General features: G+C 40.0%; 1 protein-coding gene across 2 annotated transcripts in view; it reads right to left on the bottom strand.

Annotated features, from left to right (window-relative positions):
- The window catches only part of LOC137798324 (MAM domain-containing glycosylphosphatidylinositol anchor protein 1), a 160,469-nt gene that overhangs the window by 25,818 nt on the left and 117,056 nt on the right, over nt 1-17,595 (bottom strand). For both annotated transcript variants that reach the window (XM_068595435.1, XM_068595443.1), the window contains exons 10-15: nt 15,868-16,134; nt 15,539-15,687; nt 6,842-7,022; nt 6,678-6,701; nt 4,599-4,751; nt 3,854-4,015 (exon numbers count right to left, since the gene is read on the bottom strand). In XM_068595435.1, the coding sequence (XP_068451536.1) occupies nt 3,854-4,015; nt 4,599-4,751; nt 6,678-6,701; nt 6,842-7,022; nt 15,539-15,687; nt 15,868-16,134 (936 nt within the window). The remainder of the gene's footprint in view (nt 1-3,853; nt 4,016-4,598; nt 4,752-6,677; nt 6,702-6,841; nt 7,023-15,538; nt 15,688-15,867; nt 16,135-17,595) is intronic.

Raw genomic sequence — 17,595 nt, 5'->3', positions numbered from 1 at the left:
CTTGTAAAACCAGATATAGTTAGTTATTATTGTTACAGGTTCAGATGTGTCAATTGTGTTACTTTTAGGCAAACGCAGATAAGCTGTTTTTCGTTGTTTTCAGTCTGTATGCTGAGCTGGTGAACTGGCTGCAGAGTTCTTATTGAACAGACATAGTATACAAATACACATATTTTCCAAAAATATCAGACCACGGCTTTAGAAGCAGGATTATTTTGTAAGATTGTCCACTTTTTGGGTCATGCAGGTACAAATTAGAAGAATGCTTGCGTTAAAAACATGACGTCCTAATATTGCTGCTGGAATAGCCACATAAAAGCGTCACATGCAACTGTTCATCACATTCAATTTGAAAGGACACTGTCGTTATATAATGGAGATAAACATTGGCTAATGCTAGTGTAGCCCACTTTCACCCACTTTCACCTGTTCAGCCCAGTCTCTTATTCTATCTCCCTCCCTCACCACCCATTTCTCTCTCGTCTCCTATCTCTGTTGCACCCTCACCACCCAGAAACACACGCACACACACACACACACACACACACACACACACACACACACACACACACACACACACACAGACACGCGCAGCAGAGGGAAGAGGACTCTGATAAGCAGTCTATTGATTGGAGGTAAAGCTGAGTGTGTTGGTAGGAGTGACAGAGAGGCAGAGGAGAAGGCACAGCTTTATCGAGGCTACTTGTCTGTAGAATTGTGAATGGCAGGGTGGGGGAGACAGGGAAGATACTAAGCCACACAAACAGACACACACGTTGCTATACTTGAACTCAAACTTGGCATGTTTTTAGTAGGCCTACATTGAATCTCTCCTATATCTGTCTTTCATTTGCTCCTAAATATGGGTCAAGTACTTTTTGTCTCTGCTTCTAGTGTGGGTTTGCGTCAGAGCTAAAACTATACCAAACTGTGGTCTGTCTTCTGGCATCTGCCACAAAACACCAACAAAAAGCATGTTTTCAAAGTCTTTAAACAATAAGAAATTTAGAAGCAGGAAAATAGGGACAAATCCAGAGTTACTTAAATCCTATCCCTGACCTTGCTACACAACAAAGTGATCAGAATGTTTTCCCAAAAAGAATTAAAGGAGGAGATAATAAAAACCTAAAAAGTGAGTATAGGAAGACACTTCTCAAAGAGTAGGTAAGAAAACTAACTGGTCACAAAAGCACAGCATTCCACTCAGACCTATAAATCAATACCCATCCCATATCTATTATGTTCGGTAACATTACTTTAAAATAAAAGACTGCAATACACTAGTTTTTACTTCATTATTGAATTTGACGCATAATGCGATTAATTGTGATTATTCACAGAAAAATCATGCGATTAATCAGTTAATTTGTTTCAACTTTGCCCAGCCCTAGTGTATATATATATATATATATATATATATATATATATATATATATATATATATATATATATATATATATATATATATATACATACACACACACAGTATATACATATTAGAAATGTGTTCCAACACTCTGAACTGAAAATAATCCAGTCATTCCAAGTAAGCTTGCCAGTGGCACTCTGCAAACCTGAGCTCGTCTAAAATACTACTCAATGCCAAGCAAAACTAATTAAATGCTGTTTATTGTTGCTGCCAGCAAGCCCAAAGAGAAACACATTAAGGTGAATAACACAGCACATCACATGGGAAGGTCTTTATTTGCACACCTAAAATCCAAACTAGTTGAAGAGCTTTGTGCTTCTTTCCTCAGTCTGCAAAAATCCTCAAAAGACACTTTAATGATTCATATTCATATAACCTCATGATTATAAAACAGCTAGCACACTGTATATGTGGGTCGGAAAAGAGCAACTTCAATTTCAACAGCATTTCTAAAAAAATGCTTTGTGTCAAAGTACCTATATGCTTTCAGCATATAAAGGCCCTTTAACACTTTACAGTACTTTAACACTATAAGGTTGAGTACATTGAAACTAGCTAGAGTGCTTCAGCATAAAGCACTACTACCTCTTGCATCCTCTCACTACTTTTGAACATTAACAAGTTGATGGCCTCTCTTGCAGCTCTCTGTTCTAGTCTTATTTTTCAACCTCCCCTTCTTCTTCCTCTCGTCATACTGTTTGCTTGAAAATCCTTTCAGTCCATCTCTTTTTCCAACTGCTCTCTCTCTCTCTATTCATTAAGCCTCCTTTTTTCTTTCTATGGCTGGCCCATCCTCCCCTCACCCTCCCTGTTTCATCTCGGCTCTCACTGACCCCCTCTGCCTTATCCTTATCTTGTCTCTTTTCGTCATTAGGAGCCACGTTGTGTCTCCCTTGCAGGAGTGTGAGCTCTGCCAAGGTAAAGCAATTAAAGTGACAACAGATTGGAACAGACTGGGAGAACAGCAGACCAAATTGAGGGAGGGCTTGAAGCAGAGCTGGGCGTGACTGGGAGCAGAATGTGCTAATCGTAAGCAAGCACTTTGTGACTGATGTATTCTCTCATTGTTTTGCTTTGAAACAACTGCGAGACTGACTTCACTGAGACTTAATACGGTATAGCAAAGGTTACATAGCCATCCATCCATCCATTTTCTTTCACCGCTAATCCTATTCAGGGGGCTGGAGTCAATCCCAGCTGACATTGGGCTAAGGCAGGGTATACATGGACAGGTCGCAAGGCCATCACAGGGCTGACACATAGCCAGACAACCATTCACGCTCACACAGGGAATTCAGACTCATTCATTAAGCTAAACTTCATGTTTGTGGACTGTTGGATAAATGGAGAACCTGAACCAGAAACAACTCAGCTCGAACATGCAAACTTAACACTGCAAGTCAGCCAGATTGAACCTCTTCTTGCAGCAGTGAGGGGCACCACTAACGTAGTGGTTAGAACCTATGCCATAAATACACAGTAGAGCCATACATTTAACAAAATAATATAAAAAAGTAATAGGTCACTAGAAGTTTAAGTACAAATGTTTTTATCAGGAAACAACAGCCCACATTTAGTGGGAACGCAGTAGAAGGAATATCCTGTTCAAGACATGTTCTGGCTGTCTGATGTCACGATAAAAAAACAAACACCCGAGGCCCCGCATAAAGCATTGGCTCCGAAGGGCCTGTGGCAGAAAAAGTCTTCCCAACCCTCGTCCTTCGCCAGGTTCTACAGCTTTAATGTTACAGCCTCCATTCAACAAGAAAAATCTATCATCTAGGAACCTGTAATATATATATGTAAATATCATGGTAATCCATCTAATAGTTGTCCAAATATGTGTGCTTGGACAAAATGTGTGTGCCTTCACGTGTCCGTAACTTTTAGCGTGTTTTTTGTTGTTGTGGGAATCCAGGCATGTGTATACTGTATGCATGTGTGTCTGTGTTGAGGTTTGTGTCCAGGTGTGTTGGCTACAAGATGTATGCATTCTAGTTGTGTGATAGAGCATATTATGATGAACAGCTACCCCATATGACTGATTGTGTCGTGCCACCGCTATAAATCATACACCCACTGCCCCCTTCAGCCACCTACAAACACACACTAAGGCACAAGCAGAAAAATACAAACAGAACTTTGATAATACCCCACTTCTCGGTCTCTCTCTCTCTCTCTCTCTCTCTCTCTCTCTCTCTCTCTCTCTCTCTCTCTCTCTGTTGTGTCCGACAAGCTCTACAAGCGAAGGTCAAACACAAGTTCAGCTTTTGAAAGAAGCCCAGCAACATGAGAATCCCGATAGTGTCGAGTGCAAGCATGCTCTCTCCCATATATATATAGGTGTGCACTTTTGTTTCTATGGACTCATTAGGGAGATGAAATTATTTCTTTATGAGTATTATTCTCACTTGAAGTACTCACCAATATGTTTGCCTTTCATGTGGTAGTAGAAAGAGACACAATATGGGACTCTGCCGGAGCCCTTGGGGCCCCTCACTGAGGTCACATTAAAAAGTGGAGAAAGCAGACGCGACTTGTCCCCCTGAAGACGTGGCCGTGATGCTTCAATGTACATGTAGTAGCCTGAAACAACAGCAACACTCTATTGTCATGAAGCAACACATCAAAAAAGTATTATAATGTTGTGCAAATGTGTATCGCACATTATAATACGGGTAGATGTGGAGCCGAGGGTTTCTCTTGTGCCTATACTTAAATAATAATAATAAAAATAACAACACGCTGCTCCGTTAGGTAAGACAAGAGAGCAACCACTTTATTCTTGTCTCCCTTTTCACTCAAACAAATACTCCTCTCCTCTCCTCTTTTTCCCGTTTCCCCCTCCACAATAAAAAAGTTATAGCTGTTTACATACACAATATAATAGCTTTCACATGTTTCGTGTAAACTTTAATAATTTGGGGGGAATTGCTTTTGATGAGAATGCTCTACGAGCAGACTAGTGAGTGGGGAGCGAGTGCGTAAAAAGTAGAACTAAGATGAGGAATGAAAAGGGTTTGTCTAACAACACTCTTGAACAGTAGTACATCATTGACGATACAGTACTGCCTCAAGTCCCTTATTGCTTGAATATACATCGCAAAGCTATGACTACCACACGTAGAACTGCACCTGGACATAACATGATTCCTCATGGTTTACTCACCTTCCTTGGTTCCACTGCGGTCAGTCTCGGGGCCGGTGTTGGCAGATCGCTTGGGATTCTGCGTCAGGTGATTCTGTCTCGTCCAATCGAAGACATCACTTCGGTCTTGAGAGAAACCACAAATCCTGTCATCCTCAAAACCACACACATGGTCTGGAATGTGTGAGTGTGGAAAGAAAGAAAAGAGAGGACAAGAAAAATGTCAGGCATCTGACGTTACGATCTACAGGTGACTATTTTTTTTACTGGGAAATGAATGGCGATAATATAGCTGTATAACAGCCTTTGCAATATGCACTTCAAATGTGAAGATCAGACAGCCGGGCAATTACTGACAAAGTGATAGGCGCAATGTAGGAGGCAGGATGTATAATGAGAAACTTTAAGTGGATTTAACATACAGTATTACACATATTCGTATGCATGACTCCCACATGCAGAACATTTTAAGGGTAACAATGATGAGGTCAGGCTGTGTCAAATGGAAAAAAAAAGAGAACAAATTATATTAAAAAAAACACCTGTGAGCAAAGGTTTCACTGTTACAAAATTTCTGAAAAAGCAAGGCTCAATGGCTGGATATATTCTGAAGAACAGAAATACACAGTGGAGCTCACGTATCAGGGAAGGAGGAGACCTACTGAACCCTGGTTTACACTATAGGTAGTTTCTAAGCCTTTTTGATACTCCTCAGGCAGTAAGAACAAAACTGCTACTGCTGATAAAGATTACATAAGACTTTTAAAACTTTGAAATTGGGGCTTACATAAACAGGTAAGTATGGGAGGTGTATGGAGTTTGTATAATGTATTTCTTTTAAAGAAGCATTTGTGAGAAACCCATCAAAAGTGAAGTCTGAGAAGAAAAAAAAATCCTCAATGAACCTCTTCAGAATAAGAGAGCTGAGACTTATTGTTACAGTTGTGGAGGGAGGTGTCTCAGCTTCCAAATATTTGTATTTCCATCATTATCACAACAAAGCTTTGATTAAATGCTCACATGACAAAACATGTTTTCCCATCCATATCAAGTCTGATTTTTGCTGTTTGTTATTGCCACACACACACATTGCCTCTTAAGAAAGACATCTGAATATGTGATGCCGACATGTCTGGTTAAGCTAGATAGAGGGGCTTTTCTCTATGCTGCCGTCCCCTTCATTTGCCCATCAGGAGGGCTCCGCCATTAACAGAGGCTCACCAAACAAAGAAAAACTTGAGGCAAGCATATACAGCCACAGCTATTGAAAGCCATCCAAGCTGACAGATTCTGTGGAAGCTTCCTGGACACTCACACACTCCGTTGCAGATGCATATGGCTCACGCTACCCATGAGGATGTCGTGTGTGTGCTTCGTTGTTTCAGGGAGCTAATCTATTACTATTCACACCCTGCTCCACTACATGCGCTCCTTTCAATTTGCACTGTTGTTCTCGCAGTCTGTTCCAATCTGGTGTTGTTTTAATTGCCTCACCCTGGCGGAGCCAACTGCCACTCCTGCCAGAAAAATGCAGCGTGTCTCTTAATGAAGAAAATAGACAAGATGCAATTGACTGAGAAAGAGAGGAATGGATTGAGAATGAGTTAGTCCAAGAGAGTGAGAGAAAGAGAGGGGTGGCTAACGAAGAGAAAAAGGAGGCACATATTTGAAGTGATATATTGATCTTAAAAAAGTATTAATATTGTGTCCACAAGTGACTTTCAAATAGTTGCCTCTAAACCTTAAAACCATTCCCATTTGATAAACCAGCTTCATATCCTCAAATCATGGGCACTCTTTGACGCAATTTAAAATGTCATGGACCTGCTCCCAGCCTTCACTTGCGTTCTCTCATCCTACCGCTACCCTTCTCTCATTCCGAGTAATAAGATGTAATCAAGGCCAAAGCTGGCTCACGACAAACTTTGCCTTGACAAGCTTGTGCTGACATGACTTGCAGTATACAAGCTGCAATTAGCTCGCATCAAAATTCAATAGGCCTTCCAACCTCCAGCACCCTGTCATCAATATAAGGTCACAACACTGTGAAATGTAGAAATGTTGAAAAGCGGAAGATGATAGTTAAGGAAGCAGTCTCACCTGAAGGCCTTGGATATGTATAGGCTGCAAGAAAATAATGTTGACACATTCAGTTCTCAGATTTGCACAATCCACTTATACATCTATATTGTATATATATATATACTCAAACATATTTTGTACAATGTTCTGAATATGTTTGATACATTTTGAATAGGACTCACGTTCTGAGTACTGTATGATGCGACTGACGTAGTCCCCAGTGCTGTAGGTGGTGATAGGGGCCAGTCGGACCTCGTAGGACAGGGGGATTTTCAGGTCTGATATGGCGTGGGATATCAGCACGCCCTTCTCTGGCTCTTTGCCCTTGAGGTCGATCTGCTTCGACAGCACATTCTGATTGTTCTGGAATGGTACAAAATGCAGGGAACATGACATTAAATTGTATCCTCAGAAATATGCATGGACTTACTAAAATAAACCAAATACACACAGTACACAACAAAAAGATGATCGTCTGACCGAGAAGCAGAAACCTCAAGAGGGTGCACATTGTGTTGTTATCTTTTCTCCTTTCTTTATATCATACACAACCTCTTCTTTTATCTCAGGTATTGAAACACATCCTTACTAACAGTGAGGCTGGAAGCTTTTATGTTTTTGAGTTTATTTGAATGAACAAACTCATATATACCTAATGGTTGCTAGCAACATATTACACTAATTTATAAGCCTTGACCGCCCTCCTAGTAAAGATAATTTTACACAAAAAAAAATCATCTACTCAGATTTGATTAAAGCATGCCCCAAACCATTGATCACATGCATTTGTTTTGTGTTTTAGAAGCAACACTATTTGCTTTACATGCAGCCTATTAAGCACTATATTATCATATCCATTTACTTTTCCATATCTGTGCAAGTGTCTATTCTCAATGGAAGTTATCTTTGGCATAGTTCTGGGCATATAGCCAGTCAACCTCAAGACTTGGATTGTACCTTTGTTCGACTGCATGCATTTCCAATCTCATCTTTTATCCAAAGCTACACAGCTGTCAAAAGAGTAATTTTCCACTGTCGCTTTTCAGGAAATACCTCAAAGGCAAGCATTGGCTATATTAATCTCAATACAAAGGTGGTTTTCACTCGTATTGTTTAGTGTTATTGTGTCTATTGTACTAAGTAAGTTGTGTTTTTTAAGGAATTTACAACACAACGTATCATTGCTCAGTGCTCATTGAATTGGTTATGATCTTAATCTAGTCCAATTGTTGTCCTCGTTCTCTTAAATGTTGTCAATGAACATCATATTATTTCACAGAACAGACAGCTAGCTGATCATGATGAGATAGTTGCAGTAAAAGAGTATTGGATTAAAATTGCTTACTGCACCTTTAAGTTAGTTTTTTTGTTAGCACCATTTTTAATAGAGCTATTGATGTGTTATTCCACCCACGGAGAGAAGGATCCATTAGCTCTGTATCTGCCTCTGATCCCAGCTACTTAAAGACCTGACAGTGAGCTCAATCTAATGCATTAGGTCAGCCACTCCAGCATAACACCTTAGTACACCCACAGCATGCCATTATCAGGTAATGCATGCAGCAGAAGAGAGAGAAAGAGAGAGAGAGAGAGAGAGAGAGAGAGAGAGAGAGAGAGAGAGAGAGAGAGAGAGAGAGAGAGAGAGAGAGAGAGAGAGAGAGTGTGTGTGTGTGTGTGTGCGCGTGTGTGGTAAATGTCTACAGCACAATGAAAGTTGAATACAAAAGCTTGTAGACTTCAATATTGCCAAGAAAAAAATGCCTCATAACATAAGAAAAGTTCTAACAATGTGTCTGTTCCAATTTTGTAGGATAATCATGACAAAAACGAACAAAAAGGTGTATATAAGGCTCAAATGTGCATGCTTGATTTTCCGTGCTTGATACTCTGAGTCTGACTGTCCATTAGACATCGAGGAACCAACGCATCCCATCACTTTAGTATTGTTTCAGTACTGTATGATCTCACTGTATCACCTCGGTTAAATCTGCTTTTCCCTCTGTCTTGTGAGACTCAAGTTGATAAATTCACACTCAGTTAGACCGAGCTGATCATTTCTATTGACAATACCATGGTGACTTCTGCCCAGGCTGCAAATCATTTGGTATGACAATTGTTGTGCGAGTCCCATATGGCAGGCAGCCACAGCATGATCCCTGTAAGTTTTTGCTGGGCAACATACTTGGAATCAAATCCTTCCTTCCTCACCAGGCCTTATGCCACTAATAGCTGTTGCATCTTCTTTTCTCAGTGCCATTCTGTCTGTTTCCATTCTTCAGTTTCTCCAACTTTTCACCCTCTATTGCGAGTCATGGAACATCCTTTTCACAGCTTGCACAAGAGCGTGTACCCTTCAATGCAGGAAAAATTATCCAAACAATCCAATCCACAAATCAATACAAACATCAAGCACATTTTCTCCCAACAAATATGACCTCTTCTCCAATGTACGTGAATTGTTCCAAAGAATCCTCCCATACACTCGTCAACTACCATTTTCCTTTCCCCAGCAAACTTGTCTTTATGACGATGCAGTGAGCACGACACTTCTGCATTGTGAGGCCTGGCCTGCAAGCAGCAATCCTGTTTGCTTGTACTATAGTTGGAGGGATCTGGAAAAGTTTGGTCAATTTAGTATTGCACCGACTGAATGGTCACTCTGGTTAAGGTAATCAGGTAACTCAGAGCCCAGAGAGAAAAGACTAATTAAAGGACTTTGTGTCAGCGTGTTTTATAACAGGATACTGCATCTGTCAATGAAAAGGCAGCAAAGCAACCTTTTGGTTTAAGAGATAATTGCATCAAGAAAAGGTCACAGGTTTTGATTTCTCCAACAGCAATGTGTCTTGATGAGTAAGGTCCTGTTAAAAGTCCTGATAATGTTTTCAATTACCTGTGTAGTATTCATGGAAATGAATCTTTTGAACATCTTTTGAACAAAATAACAATTTGTGTGGAATAGTATTTGTTCTAACCCAATTAGAGCTAGTTTAAAGACACACACACACACACACACACACACACACACACACACACACACACACACACACACAATGGAAGAACAAGTACCTAAAACAGACTTAACTACAGTTGTTAACTTCTGTGTATCACATCACTCCTATAGAATCTTGCATAAACCACATCATGAAAAAGAGAGAATGTCCATTTGTATCAAAAGTAAAAAGGCTTTGAAAGAAAGCAGAGTGGAACATACTGGATGACGCTGTCCTGAGTGCTGTTGGTGATGGTGTTGATTATAGAATTTGATTAATAGAAAACTACTACCACCTGTATTCATTTTCTGACTGAATCTGGTGATTTTGGAGCTTCTGAGAGCCTCATTCATTGATAAATTTCTTCGCTCAGCTCTTTTTTCATTGTTCACAAAGAGAGTAATACTGAACGCTTCCAGTGTATATGCAATGGAAGACATTAGCTCAGATATTTGCTTTGTGTTCACTTTACCTGACGACATAAACTTCTCTATACGGTGTACAACATTTTGCGTGCATCGTGCCCTTTTAACACCCATTTACGCTCACATTCATCCATATAAACATTTGCACACTGCTTGTACAGCATATGCATAATTATGTGATATATAGCAAAAAAGAAGAGCCATGCTCATGTAATATGTATTAAGTGTGTGTTAGCAGGGAGGGACAAGTTAATGATGCTGAGGAGTCAGAGCTTTAGATGTGAGCAGAATGAGAGAATGATATTCTTCATGAGTGGACAGGGTCTGCGTACACACACACACACACACACACACACACACACACACACACACACACACACACTTGCTCTGGTCGTGTTTACAGCGTGTGGGATATAATCGATCGACTGAAAGCATACAGACACACACATTTGCGGACCCCAAAACACACTGGATAATTGAGGTGCTGAAGTGTGACTCAGAGGAATTCAGATGCTTCCACTGCCGGTAAAAGACTCCCTCCCTGCTTCACTAGGTCATTGGACAAAATACAAGTGTGTGTGTATATAAGTGTGTTTGCGTGCGTGTCAGTGAAAGGCGCAGGTGAGAAAGCTATTTAGTGTGTAGAGAAAGGACTAAGAGAATGAGACAGTCAAAAGTGACCAGAGTGAGTGACATAATGTATGAGGCAGTACAGTGTTTGATGGACTGATATGGTAGTCCATATGTCTGTTTTCAGCTATGTCTCCATCAGTCAACAAAAAGACACCAAAACAATGAATGTGTGAAAGAGGGTGAGAGCGAAGGAGCCACCAGGAGACAGAAACACGGAGTGACGTGTGTGCGTGAAATCTGGAGCGTGTGAGCGGTCGGGCTCATAAAACATGTTCATTTTTCTTTTATCCTCTATTAATGGACCTTTTATGACTGATCCACAATTCACTGATATTAGGTGTGTGCATGTTAACACGTCGCGTGTGCACCGTATCGAGTATCTACGCTTGCATAAGCCTACGAGCTCTCTTTGTGAATAAACAAGTACATATGCATAGTGGGGGTGGTTATGTATATCAATTATTCATACATTTGATTTAATGTACAACTGTAATTCATCATGAATATTTTTAATTTCTCATATATATGATAATGGGGACGTGTGTTTGCAGAGGAGTGTGTGTGTGTGTGGGGAGGACTGTGTCGCAGTACAGAAAAAACCTGGGGATTCAGATCTGTAGCTAAGACCTGAAGCCAGGTCAGCTGCCTGCCACACGACTTCAGTGATATACTAAACACACAACGCCATGGCTGCAGGCAGACGAGCGGTCGATACAGTGATGAGGTGGAAAGATTGAGGGACGGGAGGAGAAAGGTGTGCAAAAGCAATAAGGATGGCACAATACAGAAGAAGAAGAATACAAACTGCAGAATCAGTAAGAGATGTGGGATCAAAAGACACACAAATGTATACTGTGTATATATATATATTGTGGTATGGTAGTTATCTGATATGAGCGGCTCTGTACATCACGTGTATGCTATGGTACATGCTGTGTGTGTGTAATGTTTATAACCATTTATTTCAACTGCAGTATTTTGTAGATGGACAGAATGAAAAAATTAGAAACCCTCTAATGAGAAAATGTCAAAGCATTCACCAAAGCCACAATATGGGTATCAATTACTCATAAAATGATGATGTTAAATATTTTTTTATGCCTACAATTGTCAAATGAATCCTGTAGGGGTCATTAAACAGACAGGCTCAGATGGTACACAAGGAGAATTTTAGAGTCGGTGAGATTGCGAGCAAAGTGAAAGGAAAGATGCGATTAGGTGCAAATTCGCCCAATAAAGCTCGAAGGACACATTGATTAAAAAGAAAAACAAAACATATTGTGCTTAAGCCAGGGCTTTATTAATCTCCGTTATAACTGTAAAGAGGCATGAGGAAAAAGAATAAATAAAAAGTCCCAGGCTGAACACACACACACAGATAAACACACGTTCAGACACAGTGCATACTTTACTAGCCAGCCATCATTTGTACAGTTGGTATTCTGGCTGTTTGTGGAGATCAACAAGGACTGCACAAACAGCCTGGCAGTCAAATCCGCATGCAGGATGTGAGGCAACAATTCTGCCACTCACTCACACCTTCATGAAATTATATCAGACTTAGTATTGGCTACTGCATACGTTTTACTTTCAAGCTCTTGTCTTGTTTTGTGTTTGAACTGATACATTTGGGACAGGTTATCTATATTCCCTCTTGCCGTTACACAACCTTCATTGTGTCAAGGGTTGGGTAGAAGAGCAAAAATGAGCAAAAAAATCTGTCTCTTTTGTTGCAAAAAGGTTCAAATCAACACATGCTAATGATCGCTCGTGAATCAAAGTTCTCGTTTAAGAAACCGTAGCGGTAGAAGTTGGGGTGAAGAAGAGGGGTGTGAGGACAGCTTGATGAAACAAAGAGGGGCTGCCAACCTTGTTAATTCCTACACAGGGAAACCCCCTGCAGGGAGAACAAAACTAAATGAAGAAGTGTAAATGGGGATTTCACAGCATGGCAATGATTCATGGAGCAAAGCATGTAGTCTGTCATGCACACACAAATGAACATATGCTCTACATGTAGGTGAATACAAATATACAAATGCTTTAGAGACGGTCATCTGTGTCTTTATATACACACATATATATATATATATATATATATATATATATATATATATATTTAGATTCAAAGCCCCATTAATATTAGAAACACACCCATTTACACAGCAATAAAAAGCTAATTAACTCACTTTCTGCATTAAGCAAAAGCCATAGGCACGTACAATGAGGAGCAGTGCTCTACATGAACGGATCTGTCTCCTTTATTCCTCCTATGTGTCTACATGTCTCTCCCGAGACCCTCTAACTCATTTTCTATGTGCTAAAAAGATGGCGTTGAGGCGTTAAGAGGATGAGCTGGAGAGGGTGTTGCAGAAATAGATGGGTTGTGAAATTGAGATGGTATTACATTTGAATGTTCTCATACTCTATTTAATAGTCGAGAGGACCAGTGAGATTCACTGTTTTTCTTTAATTTCCATCTTATTTCTTAAGGCCTTACTCTCACCTTTAGCTGCTCTGTAATGCATTCATAAACATATGCAGGTAAAAAAAAACTTGAAATTAAATTAAAGTTAAACAACATTTAAGAAGTCTCAAATGGCCACTTATTACAATTCATTATTTTAACACTGTCAGCATTACAACTCGCAGCGGCTATTTATCAGCGCTATTTCACTTGCCACGGTTCACCCAACATTAAATGCCATTAAGTCTGCACTTACAACACAATTATTCAGTGCCGGAAAAACTGATAGAAGCGAGGCAAAGCGAATCAAGAAATACTTAGAGAGGGCAAAGAAAGACAAAGACATGAGGGGCGGGGGAAATAGGACGAGATGCTGTATGTGAAAGATACTGAACAAAAGGAGAGGGAACAAGAGAGAGGTAGAGGGAAAGTTTTCAGAGAGCTGAGGCATGCAATCGAATGTGCATCTTAGTAAGGCCGGTGCTAATTTTCTGTCTCCCTGCAGTCTTACTTAATGAGGTAAGCAGCCAAGTCTTAAAGTAGGAGGGGAGTTAGCTATTCATCCGCACAAAAGCAAGCTGGCAGACCCTGCATTGCCACTGTTTCAGTGTCCCACATACACACACACACACACACACACACACACACACACACACACACACACACACACACACGCACACCCATGCATACATCCACACCCACCCACACATGCACGCGCACACACATGCACATCAAACCCCAGCCAGTTGTGTATAATTCACTATTATCCTTCCTGTCTTCTGACTCAAGGCCAGTAATCTATGAATAGATGTTTTAAAAAAACAAGAGGGTGGCCTGAGGTTGCTCTACTACTATGGACAAAGGTTTCCAACTTCAGTCAGGCGTGCACCGAGAGAGCTCCAAGACTGTTAATAGGACTGGTTTGGTTGGAGAAAGCAATAAAGCCTTCGGTTTTCTGCAAGATTACACCTATAAATCTGTCATAATATTGGTCATTATTAGAAGTCTGTAGATTTTTAGACACTGGATTATTTTTTAATGGAATAACCATGAGTGCATGGTATTTATTACTTGTGTCATATACAAATGTATTCATAATATCCATCAGAACATATATTCTATCTACAGATTAATTGAGTGTAAGGTAGAGCCAGAATAATAATTAAAAAAGTCACCATTATATCCTATTAACATTTGTGTGAAATTGTCATAATTACTCATGAGTTATGACCAAAAACGAGTCCAACTAAAACATGAAAATTCTCTTAACTGCCTCTGGATAAAGTGAGAGATGTCGGCTGCTCTTGTGAAGTTGTCGTTATTTAACAGTGTCTCACATCATTGTCTGTGTGGCACTGAAAGATAGAATCATGGAGTGAGAGCAAAGTAATCATAAGAAGACAGTTAGAAATGAGCATTAAGCATCGTAACCTTAGTTATGTGAACAAAGATGCAACCCCTTTTTTTGGAGCTGACCACTCATATTCACATCTCTGGTGACTAGAAAGTGGAAGATGAAGTCTGTGTTTGACAGGACTGAGTGATGAGAGCTGAAGGAGATAGCTACTCATGGAAAAGAGCTTAGCAGCAGAGAGGAAACAATATAAGATGTGACAAGGAGGGGAAAAACGAAGATGCAAGGTCCCTACGGCTTATTTAAAATAAGAATCTACCAGTATGTATTTTTTTATATTGGCCAATTGGATAAACAAAATTTAAAAATCAAAGTGAAAATGAGATTTTAATCATGGAAAAGAAAAGAAAATGCTGTACAAATATTCTCTTTTTGTTTTCTTCCATTACTTTGGTGCATAATAAGGGTCATGTTTGTGCTTGCTTTCTATCCACTTTGTTTAATTGAAAGCATTTCGAGATGTGCATGCTGCAAGAGGACTTTGTTTACCAGGAACAATGGTCCTCTTGGAAAAAAAAAACATATTTTCAAATGCATGGGAACATAAAATCTGGGTAGAAATTACATCAGAGAGATCTGTTTATCTAAAGAAACTGGGTTATTTTTCAGTAAAAACAGGTAAAGAAGTAAAATGATGAGCCACACAAATGGCGAGAGGAGAGGAGAGGAGAGAAGAGGAGAGGAGGAGAAAAGAGGAGAGGAGAGGGGAGGGAGGGAAGGAGAGGACAGGAGAGGAGGAGAGGCTGTGACATTGTTGTAATTCAGTGCAGGTTTCCATTGATTGACTTCACACTACCCATGTTTACTGAGCATACACACGTCTACCTGCCTGTTGAGACCAAGTACAGTACATGAAAGTGTGTGTATGCATATACATGTGTACAATGTGCATGTGCTGCTGAGGTGTGGAATGCATTCTTTCAAGTAATTGTGCAGCATTAGCATACCTTTCGGACATTAACCCAGTAGCCTATGATACGATCCGTGGCCTCAGGATCTCTCTGTGTCCACTGCAGGTTGTAGGAATAGTTGTTTCCTTTTAGAATCCGCACTGGATTGGGTGTGTCGAAGTAGAACTCCGCATTGTAAGGTTGTGCTGTGAGACGGGGGAGGAGACAGAGAGCAAAATGTCACTGGTAAGTGATACCGAAGGAGAGATAACGGCCTGTGTTGAAAATGACTATAAGTTTGATAAATGGATGGACAATGGGTTGATATAGATGAATGCCTTTCCATAAATAGATTACAAAGCATAGTCTCCAGTTTGTTCTCTCACCAGAGACATTAAATGTGCATGTTGATGTCCCTGCACTATTGCTGACTCTGCACTCATAAGAGCCATTGTTGGTGGGTTCCAGCTTAAACTTCAGCTCCGGCGTCTCCTTCAGGTCTGGCATAGGCATGCGGACAAAGTCGCCGTTACGGAACCAGCGGATGTCCGTTAGGCGTGGCGGGTTCGACCGTATGACGGCACACCTCAGGGTCACCATCTGATAGTTCCTCGAACGCGCATCTTGGAAGACTGGATCCAGTATGGGAGGATCTGTGGATACAACAGATTTGAGCTGAAGTCCATTTAAAATACATTTCAGTTGGAACTGGTTTCAGCTCGTAATGTATTTGTACTATATACCACTATACCTTTCTTACCTATTATCATATACTGTATACTGACTGTACAACATATGTGGGACACCTACTCTGGGATTAAGCACATCGATGAGGTGTAACCAAGTAAAAGACAGTATTTCTATCATAAAGGAAGAGATGGAGATAAACTGAAGCAGAACAATTGTAGAAAGATAATTCAGTTTAGAGATGTGGACAATGCAAAATGGACGGGAATACTGCAATACTGCAATGGCGTAAGTACATCACCACCACCCATGTCTATTTTTTCTTGCATTACCCGTTTGTTTTCTGCAGTGCAAATTTATTCACAGCATCAGAAAATACACGTTCTGACAAATAATCCGACACAAAGCAACTGTAAATGCCACAAGGGATGAGGCATTTCTAAGAGGCACAGTCCCATCCCTGCTGCTAACCCAGCCTAAGAAGCTGTAATTAACCTGTCAGCAGCAATGTGTGGCTCTGCAGCTAATGACTGACTAGCTGTTGTTGCCCCGGGGTCAGCCAGGACACAAGACAGCCAAATGACTCTGCCACAAATCACCAGCCAGCTAGTTCACCCCTGGCTAATCATGTAGATAATAGACAAGATGCTAATGGTGGTATTGCCATACTAACAGTGATGAGATCGGGTGTTAAGGCTCCTCGAGGTGAGGCAGCGCGACTAGAGTCCCTTATGAATCAAGTTTATCACACACAGATGTGTAATTACAGTCTAATCTGTGTTCTGCCTGTAATTTAGATGGACTGGCCAACAGATGAGCTATAGTCAGGAGGAGGGAAAGACAGACAGACAGACAGAAAGATAAGACAAGGAGCAGGGGAGAACACTGCAGCTGAGTGACTGGATGCAATGGCAGTAAAAGACAGACAACTAAGGACAAAAGTGTTGATATATTTAAACATAAAATTAAATCTCTCTCTCTCTCTCTCTCTCTCTCTCTCTCTCTCTCTCTCTCTCTCTCTCTATATATATATATATATACATATATATATATATATATATATATATATATATATATATATATATATATATATATATATATATATATATATACATATATATATATATATATATATATAGATTTAACATTGGTCCCAATATATTTTACAGTTTACGTTTGTATTATTATATCAATGTATCACTCGTTTGTAACACTGTTTAAATACTCATTCATATGTTAAAAAACGACAACAAACTTTTTTGGCTTCCGTATTTTGACATAAATGAAGTTAACAAAAACTCAACAAACTTTTTTAACACTGCAGGAATTAAATCTCCTTTGATATTTAAAGCTCATCTACTATCTCTTTGAGAAAGGCTTTTATTATTATTATATTTTTTGGTATAGATATATACTGCCAAATTTGT

The sequence above is a fragment of the Clinocottus analis genome, unplaced genomic scaffold (assembly GCF_023055335.1).
Source record: "Clinocottus analis isolate CAN_PGR_092001 unplaced genomic scaffold, fCliAna1.0.p SCAF_1, whole genome shotgun sequence".
In the NCBI taxonomy this organism is placed as follows: Eukaryota; Metazoa; Chordata; class Actinopteri; order Perciformes; family Cottidae; genus Clinocottus; species Clinocottus analis.
This window is presented reverse-complemented; position numbering and strand designations above follow the sequence as displayed.